General features: G+C 48.5%; 1 protein-coding gene across 1 annotated transcript in view; it reads right to left on the reverse strand.

Annotated features, from left to right (window-relative positions):
* The window catches only part of PIP4K2A (phosphatidylinositol-5-phosphate 4-kinase type 2 alpha), a 192,654-nt gene extending 191,665 nt beyond the window's left edge, over positions 1-989 (reverse strand). The window contains exon 1 of the mRNA XM_043563146.1: positions 622-989. Within this exon, the coding sequence (XP_043419081.1) occupies positions 622-765 (144 nt within the window). The 5' untranslated portion in view covers positions 766-989. The remainder of the gene's footprint in view (positions 1-621) is intronic.
* Positions 990-12,436: the final 11,447 nt, after the last annotated feature.

The following is a 12,436-nucleotide window of genomic DNA, read 5'->3' on the forward strand; positions in this document are numbered from 1 at the left end:
CCTGCGTCCGATAATATCGCCTTTAAAGGAAAAAAGGACCTAAGCACTAAAGCCGCTGCCCACATCTCCCGATCTCCGGTATTCTCACCCCTCTTCCCCCGCGGGGAGGCTCCGGACGCTCCTGACCTCGCACAGGTACACCTGAAGCCAGCGGAAGACCCGACCGCCCCGGCCGCCCCCCGACATCAAGGAGCGATCACCAAGGCTCAGACCCCAGCAGCCCCCGCCCGGGCTGACAGCCCAGGAGGACCCGTGCCCTGCACAAACTTCCCAGTTGCCCGGCTGCGGGGACCAGCCGGCCGACGCACGAACGGGAGCACGGGGGACGACACTGGTACCCGCCGCAGGGCTCAACTGCAGATGGGACCCTACGTCCCGCAACCGGCTCTAGGTCCAAAGGGGGTCCAAGTGGCGCCCGGGGAACCCAGAGAGGCGGGCGCGCGGCGCGGGGATGGGGGCACCGAGGCGCCGCGGCGGGCGGACAACCCTGGAGAGCGAGCAGCCGGAGGGCCGGGTCCCCGCTCGGGCTCCCCGCCCCGCAGCAGCTGCAGCAGAAGGAGGAGGGGAGCGAGGAGGAAGAGGAGGAGGAAAGGGACTGCGCGCCGCAGCCCAAGCCCTTACCGAGTGGTTTACCCCCCACATCAGGACGCTGAGCAGCGGATCGCTGGCCCGAAAGAGCTTCACTTTCTGCGCTACGAAGTGCTTCTTCTTGGTCTTGGTCTTGCTCGCCAAGACGGAGGACCCCAGGTTGCCGGGGGTCGCCATGGCCGCCGCCTCTGTCCCCTCCACCGCCGCGCTCCCGAGGCCGGGGACCCGCCCTCTCTACACGCCGGCCGGGGGAGGCAGCCGCATCCCCCCGGCGGCGGCCCCGGCGCGCCGTGCCCGCTCCTCCCGCTTTGCGCGCTTGGCCCGGCAGAGGAGGGAGGCTGCGCTCGGCTCGCGCCCCGGCCCGGATCCCGCGCCCGCCGCGGCTCCGCGCTCAGCCCGCGGCTGGACCAGGCGCGCCGCGAGCGGCTTCCGCGTTGGGCGTCGGCGTCATGACGCAGGGGGCGGGCGGGCAGCTGTTGCGGCGCCGCCAGGCGGGGCGCGGCCGCGGGACCGTTAAGCTACAGCCTGGCGCTCCGGCTCCGGCTCCGGCTCCCGTTCCGGCCCCGCAGTGGTCCCGCGGGCCCCCGGGGTGCAGGCGAACTCGCGCTGGGCGCCCCCGACCGGCCGAGGACCCCGCGGGGTGGGCGTGCGGCGCTGGCCCCGCGAGGAATCCCGCAGGGCAACCCTTTCTGCTCCCCAGGGAGAAGGGGGGCGGGGAGGACAGAGGAGTGAGGATGTCGGAGGAGAGGAGCCCCCAGAGGCGGTAGTCAGGCGAAGGAATGAGGCTCGGGGAACCACCACTTACCGGTCCCGGGAGTCCGGAGAGCTGGCGAGACCTGACATGCTGCATGGAGACCAGGGCTTCCCTAGCACCAAGGGAAAGGACCCGGGTACGTCGTTGGCCACCTCCTAGGGTGGCACCGAAATGAAGTTGTTAACCCTCAGGCCTTTCGAACCCCGATCTTGAGCCTCGCTACACTCTCTGAGTCATGCAGGAGGGAGACCCCCCACCTACCACCCTGGCTGCCTTGCCTGCCGCCACTGCCCCCTCCACAGGGCAGGGCCCTGGATTCCTCATGCTCAGCCCTTGGTTTCGCCTGGAGAATCGTGCCCCCAACTGCACCTTTCTTCCAATTCAAGAACGCTCCGCGACGTTCTTTACAATTCTTCCTTTTATCCGTTACCGCTCACCTTTCCCGGAGACCTGTTCGTTGTCTCTGTCCGTGTACACCTGAACGCTGGGAATGACTGACTCGCCTCGGGAAAAGCTGCCATTACGAGTGTGGCTAAAAACAGTGCTGTCCCCGTACCTTCCCCACGAATCCTCCTCTTCTGTGTATCCTTACCTGACTCAGCCCACTGGGCACGCCCGTTATCGATTGTCATTTTTCCTCCGCTCCACAGTGACTACCCACTGTGTGCTTGGTGATCTGCTCCGCTCGGTCAAGGAGACGGGGGATGATAGCCCCTTATGCCTTAAAGAGCTTAAGTAAGTGTCATGAGGGTGGAGAGTGACAGGTTATGTGGGTCACCGTTCATTTGCTCCTCTTTGTTTCCTCTGCCCTTTAAACATAGAGGTTGCCCCAAGTCCTTTTGTTCTTTCCCTCTTGTGTCGTACCCTTGTCCAAAATGGTGTCGGCTCTCCCAACGTCAGCTGTCATCGCTCTTAGTGGTTGAAAGAAACAACCCAAATGTGTAGTGAGAAACATAGGGTTGCCCATTTCCTCCACTTGTTTGAGCAAATCCGTTGACCTCCCTGAGCTTCAGGTTCTTTGTGCTCACAAAAGGGATAATCAGACAGAAATGTCACTTTAGAGACTACTCTGGGCCTGGTAATTATGGTTCTGCCCTACGGACTTTAAAGGACGTTTATCGGAATCAAAATCAACAGTAGACAATGGCTGTGAAAAGCCCTTTGTAAACTATTCAGCATTATGTATATACATACTAGATAAAATGTAGAGTAGTTGTAAGTAATTCATATATTCTCCACTGACCTCAAAAAAGTAAATGCCTGGGTGAATATCTCTATATCAATTATCCACAGGCACCTTTAAAAAGGTGAGCCTGGGTGGCTCAGTTGTGAAGCCTCTGACTCTTGATTTTGGCTCAGGTCACGATCTCATGGTTAGTGAGTTCAAACCCTGCACTGGGCTCTGCACTGACTGTGGAACCTGCTTGGGATCCTCTCTCCCCTCCCCTCTGCCCTTCCCCCCGCGTGTGTTCCCGCTCTCTCCCTCTCAAAATATATAAGTAAACTTAAAAAAAAAAAAAAATAAGAGTCTACAGCTTAAATGCGTTTTTAAGAAAAAAGTACCTAAAACCAAGTTCAACATCTTCCCCCAACCCACGTGTTGTTTCATCTTTCTATTCTATTGGAAATGGCGTGCGTATCAGTTACTCCAGCTAGAAGTTCATTTGTTTAACAAATGTTCATTGACCCAGGCTTGGAAGCTCAGAGTCATCATTGATTACTGCCTCTCATCATTAGTCCACATAAACCCCTTTACCAGGTCCTGGCCTTGAACACGCTTGTGCTCTAACATTATCTCTTTTCTGGTTCTTTCATGGTCCTCCTGGTTGAAATCAGTCTGTTCACCTTAGCACTTCCTAAACTGTTCCCTAGCGATTTCATCTACTTAATTGTATCTTAACGCAAGACCAATGAGCTGGCTGTGAATGCTAAACACTGACTTGAGTGATGACTAAGTTTTGAATGAATCTACAGGAAGGTGAGACAGTGCCTTACCTGAGGGCGCTGTCAGATCTGAGGTCTCATGTAAGAGGGCAGCAAGCTATAGATGTGCGCACAAGGTGTCATCCCTGTTGGGGGCAGACGGGAGCATAGGCATAGAGATGAAAATCCGTGTGTTTTTAGATAGTAACGAGGAGGGTTGTATCCCTTAAAAGAGTTTTTTTTTTTTTTTTCCCCAGCTTTGTTAAGTCATAATTGACACAGAATATTGGGTAAGTTTAAGGTGTACCAGCTGATGATTTGATGTGTATATATGGCGAGATGATTACTACAATAAGGGTAGTTAACATCTCCATCACACATAATTGCTGTGTGTGTGTGCTCAGCTGTGTGATGAGAGCATTTCAGATCTACCCTCTCGGTAACTTTCAAATATCTGATACAGTATTGTTAAGGGATAAGATTTTGGGTGATTTAACTTGCTTTGAGTGGCATTGAATATAATGCCATTCACGAATAGGTCATTAAATGAGTTTGCCAATGCCCTTTTGCATGAACTTTGTATTCTGCCGAGGGTGTGGGTGATGTGGGAATTCTGGAGTCACAGAAATGACTACAGAAAACACCGAATCCAGTTCTCAAATTATACACATCAGTCAACTGAGATCTAGATTTGAGAGATTTCCTGATTTGTTGGCAAACAATAAACAGTCTTGAAGGCAGGACCCATGTGGTACTCATTCTGGTATTCTTGAACCTAACAGACTCCCTTTCTGGTAACACCTACAGCAAAGTTTTGGTGGATAAATGAAAAGTAAATTGTCGTCTCTCACAACAAACTTACACACAAGGATTCCACACCCAGGAAATGTTTGTGCCAGGTTCCTTTAGAACACTTTATTGGGAGATTAGGTTAGGTTAGGTGTAATATTTAAAACTGAGAGTTAGATGCTATGTGGCTTTAGCAACTTAGCAATGTGATCACTATTTTCCTTGGCGTTTGTGCAATAAGGAATCAACGCACGTGACTTTGGTTCAGCACCTAATTCAGGCAGCTTATGTCTGGCCAGGCAGAGTTGAAGCACCCAAACCACTTGCATTTAGCAATGGTCTTGACCAGAGCCATGGCTAGAAAAAGAAGAGCAAGGAAATTCAATCTCAGGACACATGTGGTTATGTTGGTCAAAGGGGATTGCCGCTCCCCTTGGTTTGCATTTGGCCTCTTGGGCTGTTCATCCAGAAGCCAAGGCCATCACAGCTGCAAGAAATGCTCCAGCAGCCAAGTTCATTACGAAGAAGGAAGGAAATATCGGGAAGACTGAAAGGCAGATACTCGTTTCTGCTTCCCGTTGCTGTGGCATTTCTGTTTCTTTCTTTCACCGTAACCAACTCTTCTTACCACAACCAATTCTATTTACTATCCTAGAAAAGCATGGGGAAAGGGTAATGTTGACTAAGGTATACAACACCAAAAATGAAGGTGGAAATAAGTGCATGCTTTTATATTTTATTGCCCCCTTTCATAAAAGAATTAAAAAAAAATACTTCCTCAATTGAATAATTCCACTTAGAATTTTTCATTGAGAAGAGGAATTCCGTAATGCTGTTTGGAAACTTTTATGCCTTTCATTGCTCTAGAAGGAAATTAGAGCAAGACGTGGGACAATTCCATTCTGTCTAATGTAGTGTCATCCAGAGCCTTGCCATTCAAAATGGTATTACTGGGGCGCCTGGGTGGCTCAGTCGGTTAAGCGATCGACTTCGGCTCAGGTCATGATCTCGCGGTCCGTGAGTTCAAGCCCCGCGTCGGGCTCTGTGCTGACAGCTCAGAGCCTGGAGCCTGTTTCAGATTCTGTGTCTCCCTCTCTCTGACCCTCCCCCGTTCATGCTCTGTCTCTCTCTGTCTCAAAAACAAATAAACGTTAAAACAAAATAAAAACCAAAATGGTATTACTTTGGAAGACCATTATTAAAATACATACAGTTGAACCCAAACAAAACCTAATGAACGGGATCCAAGAATTTAATTGCGACGTATGAATCACTCTTCCTTTGGTGTTGGGGGGGTGGCGCGGTTGACATGAGGCAGCCCAGCTTGCCGTCTGGGAGTCCCGAGGGTCTAGCTGTGTTGTCCAAACCCCTCCTGGGCTGGCTGTGGTTCGGCACCAGCTGGTAGGGTTGTCCACCCAAGTGAAATATTGATAGTGATTCTTCTGGCTTCTGCAGCTGGCTGGGACTTCCAGGACAGTGGCAGTAATTCCAGGAATCCACCACAAAGTTGGCAGATTTTCTGTTGGCCTGACCTAGGGAGATTGGATTGGGAGAAGACTGGGTATAAAGGAGCCAACATAGAGGGTAACGTGTCCCAGCCTGCTTCACTTTCTCTTCCAGTCCCCAAGCCAGAGGGTGAGAACTTCAGCCGCCCCCCCTTGGACACTCTGTGGAGGACAGGAGGCAATCTCTGATGGCATATCTTTATTATGCAAACCTTTAGAATAGAAACAGAAATTTCCTACATTGGGAGAGCAATTATTGAATTGCAAAGATCTAAATAGCAGGCTCCAATGCGACCAATAAAAGTAGTATTTTCAGAGAATGTAATGACAGAAAATAATCAGAGGTTAAATTAAGTGCAAAAAAAATGGGATACACAATTGTATGTAAGTATGGTTTTAATATTATAAAATGTGTCTATGTGTGCGTATACATGGAAAAGACCACAAGAAAATACATCAATACTGTGAAGGGTGATATATCAGGAGTGCAGTTTGGATGATGGATGATGTTAAAAAATATATTTCTGGATTTTCTAAATATTCTAAAACTCATTTGTGTTACGTTTATAATGTATTTTTTAAAATGCAACCGCCTTCCTGGCTAAATAACACAGCAATAGCATTTAACATACTAGCTCATTCCTATAAGAGAACAGCCTTTTAAGTTATTCCTTGCTATTTATTATAGTGATGGTATAATTTTGGGAATGTGGAACTAAATTTGTACTGGAACAGGCTGTTTTCCGATACGTAGGAGGAGGGGAAGTTCACCGAGTCCCTAAGAAAAAGAAAGGCTACAAATATGAGGAAAACAGAGGTAGGATTATCTTAACAGTTAGGCATCCTATTCCCAATGCCTAGGGCCTATGACTTTTTCTTTCTGTCTTTCTTTTTTTTCTTTTTTTAGAAAAAGTTTGAGTTCAGATTAAAAAAAAAAAAAATGAATCCAGGGGCACCCGGCTGGCTCAGTCGGTAGAATATGCAACTCTTGATCTTGGGGTTGTGAGTTCGAACCCCATATTGGGTGCAGAGATTATTTAAAAATAAAATCTTCAAAAGAAAACTGTAAAATCAATATTAATAATAAGCATTTTGTTAACTGTCGACAAAACATTACACAGTACAATTTTATTCAATTTAGTAAAAATTGTCACTACATTTACAAGCAATTTGTCACTTAGCATTTATTTTGCAAGTATATATAATGATTGATTAAAAAAGATAATAGCCACCAATTAAATGGTAGTCATAGCCAAAAATTCCAAGAGAAAAATTATAAAAATCTTGCCTCAAATATTTTACAGCCAGAGTATTGTATTAACTGTGGGTTATGAATTCCTTTTAATATGTTTGATACAATGAAGGGTGGAGCCTCTAAAAATAAGAATGCCCAGCATTTAAGGGAGCCTTTCAAATACTCTAGGAAGAGGGAGGGTCTATTCTTCTTGGTCAACAATGTCCATACAAATCTATGTGACCTTCAGAAGCCAAGGCTAACTGAAAAGATTGAAGATTCTAGCCTGCGCCTTTTTTCCTGGTTAAGAAAAAAGTCCACAATGTTCAGAAGTAGGAAGCTAGGTGACCCCAGCTGTGTGGACCCTATAATGGGGGGGGAGAGGACCCTATAATGGGGGGAGAGAAAGTCCTGCAAGGTGTCTGTGAATTTGCCCCCGTCCCCATATGGCTGTGGCGTGAGTTACGTTGACTAGCGTGAAGGTGGCTGGGATTTTCCTCAGTTACTTATTTTCCCATTAACACTTCAGAAAAACGCATTTATGCAGCTCATATTTATTGATGGGGCCTCTTGAGTGCTAGATAACATGCTGGGTGCTGCACGTAATTTCTTCCCTCTTAGAGTTTACCGTCTGAGAGGATACGGAGCAGAAGCAAGTAAACGGATAATCCTATAACTGCAGATTGTGATGAAGGTTCTGAAGGTAATCAACCTGATGCGGGAGTAGGAAATAGGCAGAATGTCAGAGAAAGCCTGTCTGAGAAAAAGATATGCAAGCCTGAAATATGAGAAACAGTCAGCCATCTGAAGAATGAGGTGAAAAGTGGCGTGGACAGAGGGGCCCTGCTGTGTGACGACTTTTGTTCTAGAACCCAGAAGAAGCCTGTGCCGGCAAGGAAGGCAGGGGTCAGGTCACTGAGACCCTGGCGAGAATTTGAATTTTAAGAGCAACAGGAGCTAATTATTTCTAGAAAGACCTCAGTGGCTCCTAGAAGAAACTGAGGGAACATGAATATCAAAGTAGGGAGACACATAAGGAAACCATCACACCAAGTGATGGTGGCTTGTGTGAAAAGGACAAGAGATGATTCACTTTCAGAAACACCAAATAAAAGCTGTGCTGTCCAGTTAACAGGTTTACAACCCCCGGAAAAAAGGACGGGCCCCCCTCCCTCATAATGGAGTCCCAAACCCTTAGATACTTCACTTCCTGATTCTTCTTCCCCTCTCCGCTTCTCAGGCTTATTTTCTCAGGCTTTGCCATGAGCATGTGCCAAGGAACAAAGTCTCTGTGGCAACTCAAGGAAGGTACGTTTATTCCAATCACAGTACTGATTAAAAATTTCTCTTTTAAAAATTTTTCTGAGGTTTATTCATTTTTCAGAGACAGAGTGGGGGTGGGGGAGGGGCAGAGAGAGGGGAAGACGCAGAATCAGAAGCAGGCTCCAGGCTCCCAGCTGTCAGCAGAGAGCCTGATGCAGGGTTCAAACTCAAGCACCGAGAGATCATGACCTGAGCCAAAGTCGGATGCTTAACCGACTGAGCCACCCAGGCGCCCCCCCAATCAGACTACCTTTCGCCTTACATGGGCCTAGGAGCGCACATGGATAAGCCTGTAACCTCTGTAGTGCTCAGCCAATGAGGAACCAGGGGAGGGACTTACATGCTAGGAGATAAATCGTCTGCTGTAACTGCCCCCAGTGTGTCTGTCCCCCAGACACCTGCTCTTGCAAGAACGTTGATGATTAAAGCCTTGCTTCACTGGGCTGTGAGACTCTGCATCCCTCCTTTGACTGGACCGATGGGCTTATTTCTAACAGCTTGGACTAAAGCCTTAACAATAAAGATTTTTTTTTTTTTTTTTTTAAGGGGACAAATTCATCTCTAAGGGCCTGTAGCATCTCACGGTGGATGGGAGTGGAGAGAGCGCCACCTTGGCCTCACTTTGAAAAGGAATGCCTAACAGAAGATCCCAGCTTCTGATGCCCGCAGTCAAGGGGCGCTGTGGCTTAACTGCCCGTTGCTCTTAATGAGAAGGCACTTAAAGAGAAATCCCACCCAACGTCTGCTTTAATGGTGGTATTTTTAATTCTGAAATACAGTGTGTTCTACACTGACGCTACACCAAGGCAAACCCAGAGAAATAATTGACGTGTATATTTGACATGCATCCAATGAATAGAGCCTGAGATCAGCCTGAAGACCACGGCGCTCTCCCCACTGCTGCTTCCAATAGTCAGAGAGGGGATGCTTCCCATGGTCTTTGCTGCCCTTGAAAACCAAACGGAAGATAGAACACCCCCCCCCCCCCCCCCCCCCCCCCCCCCCCCGCTGTAGTGTAGTACCTCTTGTCGGAGTTGGTCAACACCGTGCAGGGCCAGTCCATCAACCCAGGGGGAAGAACTGAAGTGGGAAAGCAGAACAAGAGATTCCCATTCCTGCCCAGGCTGTTTCTACTTCCGCCTCCACGCTCTGGGTTCCTAAAATTAGCTGTTTGGGCCTCCCCCCCCCCCCTCCCCCAAGCGGAAGCAGCCCGGGAGCAACGGGCCAGGAGGAGCCCTGCAACGGCACCTCTCAGACAGATCTGTGTTCCTCACACCCCTTCTCCCGAGCCTGGGGAGCCCCGTTTTAACACCCCAGTTTTACCCTAGAGGGTTGTCCAGAAGTCTGCCAATCCAGCTCATTTTCTCGGTTACCTGTGCAAAGACCTCAGAATTCCACGCCGGAGTTTTTTCAAGTTTGAATTTGGGTGCCTAGTGTGCAAAGTTCTGGCTGCTTTCAGGCATAACAATTTGCTATTTGTCACCTCATCTAGGCCTGTCTCAGTCACTTTCCCAAGTCTCTTAAAGTCTTTTTTTTTTATGTTTATTTATTTTTGAGAGAGACAGACAGAGCTTGAGCGGGGGAGGGGCAGAGAGGGAGACACAGAATCGGAAGCAGGCTCCAGGCTCCCAGCGGTCAGCACAGAGCCCGACGCGGGGCTCGAACCCACAGACCGTGAGATCATGACCTGAGCCGAAGTCGGACGCCCAACCGACTGAGCTACCCAGGCGTCCCAGTCTCTTAGAGTCTTGAAAGGAGGAGAGTTGGGCCTCATCGGTTGCTTAGACTCAGAAGAGCTCCTTTGAATTCCCTTAGGTATTTTTAGTGCCTGCTAACATCCAAATGTTACGCTAAAAGGAAGCTATAGATGAAAGCATGGTTACATAAAATTCTAGGCCTGAATTTGGAAGATAGGAGACTGTTGATCATTCATAATACTCATGCCCTTTGTGCTTTCTTCTTAAATACAACACGGTTCTTTAGAGAGTTGTCGGAACACTAAATTTCAATAAGGAACGCTGCTTTTCTTTTATTAATTTGGGCTTTTTCTGTTTCAGCTTCCATACTCAAATTTTATGTAGGTCATAAAAGTGATATTTTAATACTTGATAAAATAGGACTCAAGGACTAATCTGAAGTCAGAAATAGGTTTGTTATCATTTTTTCTTCATTCATTCATCACGTCTATGGCGAAGTCCTATAAGATTCTGGCCACGGGGGCGCCTGGGTGGCTCAGTCGTTTAAGTGTCCGGCTCAGGTCGTGATCTCACAGTCCGCGAGTTCGAGCCCCGCGTCGGGGCCGTGCTGACGGCTCAGAGCCTGGAGCCCGCTTTGGATTCTGTGTCTCCCTCTCTCTTTTTCTACCCCTCCCCCAGGCGCGCTCTGTCTCTTTCACCTTCAGAAATCAATAAACATTAAAGAAAAAAAAAAAAGATTCTGGCCACAAAGGTGAATAAGACACATGCCTTGCCCTTGAGGAGCTCAGAGGTTGGTGGCGAAGAGAAACCCACGAGCCAATAAGTTTCAATACCGTATGGCCTACATGCTATGACAAGGCTGTAGGTGTGCCTGGAAAACCACTCTGGCAGACTCAGTGGGGGGAGGAAGGGAAGAACCAAAGGCAGTCCAGAAACGGTGGTGCTTGAGTTAAAAAAAAAAAAAAAAAAAAAAAAAAACCAAAACCAATGCAGCATAACCACAGCATTTTTAAATTTCACTGTTGTGTCTGTACAACAAGTAGCTACCTACAAAAAGCTCGAACCTTAAGAAAGGCAGGGACTAAAAAGGGAAAGTTCCTCCTTCTACTTCCTCTCCACTGCCATTTGCATAAATGGGAATGTGCTTTTACACGTTGCTTTGTGACTTGCCTCCTTTCCACTTAACGCTGTGCCCTAGAGATCTTTCCGTACTGTAGCAACAAGGACTGGTCTCATCATCACAAATCTCGTGCATAAAAAAAAAAAGCCGTCCTTTTCTTATTCTGGCCTGCACGTCATTTAGCTCTTAGCTCTTAGCTCAGTTCCTCTATTAGGTAAATACTCAGTGAAGGTCCACTTCCCTCTCCCTGGGAGTAAGTAGGCTGAGGGCAGGTGGCTTCCATGTTATCGCTTGGGGGCGGAGACCATTGAAGATCGCAGGCATCCTCAACTCCTGGGATGACCGCCCAGGAGACCTCCATGGACCCGCAGTCTCTTGTCCTCAGGCCTCGTGCTCTGGAAGCTTCTCAGCCAGATTCCAGTTCCTTTCTGGTCTGCCCTTCCCCATCCATCACCTCCACCTCCCTAAGAGGATCCCCCCGGGCTTTGGACTGCCCTGACCCTTCCGCCTGGAACCTGAGTCCGTCCACACTGCTTGGTGTCCCGGGCCTGCCCTGTTCTTCCAGATGCAGCTTTCAGCCTCGTGGGACACACCGGATAGTCCAGGCCTCGGTCTTTCTGATCCAGCACGCCTCCCGACCCACACTGGAGGCCCGTTCTGCTGCTCTCTTACTCTGAGAAAAATCTCCCAGCTACACTAAGAGTATTTTTTTCCTGTCTCCTTCTAAAAGGTATGTGTTCATCCCAAACTGTTATTTAAGGATAAACTTTATACTCGAATCCTTTGGACACTTGGCTTTGAGCTGCACAAAAACCTTCTTACATATTTTTTTTATTTTGAAAAGTTTAGCTCTTGCAGGCAAATGCCTTGGCTTTCGACACTAGTACCTTCACTGTGGGTTTTAAGGAACTATTTATTTTGACGCTTTTTTTAATGTTTATTTATTTATTTGAGAGAGAGGGGGAGAGACAGAGTGCAAGCAGGGGAGGGTCAGAGAGAGAGAGGGAGACGCAGACTCTGAAGCAGGCCTCAGGCTCCGAGCTGTCAGCGCAGAGCCCGGCGCGGGGCTGGAACTCACAAACCATGAGATCATGACCTGAACCGAAGCCGGACGCTTAACCAACTGAGCCACCCACGCGTCCCTATTTTTTCTTTAATTAAGCTCTATACCAAACATGAGGCTTGAATTCATGACCCTGAGGTCAAGAGTGCTCATCGTTGTGCCCCACTAGAGGAAGAGGTTTGTAGGAATTGCGTTCTCCAAAGAAACAGAACCCAGAGGAGATAGATATATAGATATAGACAAAATACAGAGAAAGAAGTTGATTATGAAGGACTGGCTCACAAGATTATGGAGGCTGGGGAGCCTCGTTGATGCGGTTCCAGAGTGGTGGTGAGGGTCTGGAGCTGACAGCCAAGAAAGAATTCTTGAGATGTCTTTGGTGCAAAAAGATGATTTTATTAAAGGGCAGGACCTGTGGGCAGAAAATGCTGCACTGGGGT

Source organism: Prionailurus bengalensis, chromosome B4 (genome assembly GCF_016509475.1).
Source record: "Prionailurus bengalensis isolate Pbe53 chromosome B4, Fcat_Pben_1.1_paternal_pri, whole genome shotgun sequence".
Lineage (NCBI taxonomy): Eukaryota > Metazoa > Chordata > Mammalia > Carnivora > Felidae > Prionailurus > Prionailurus bengalensis.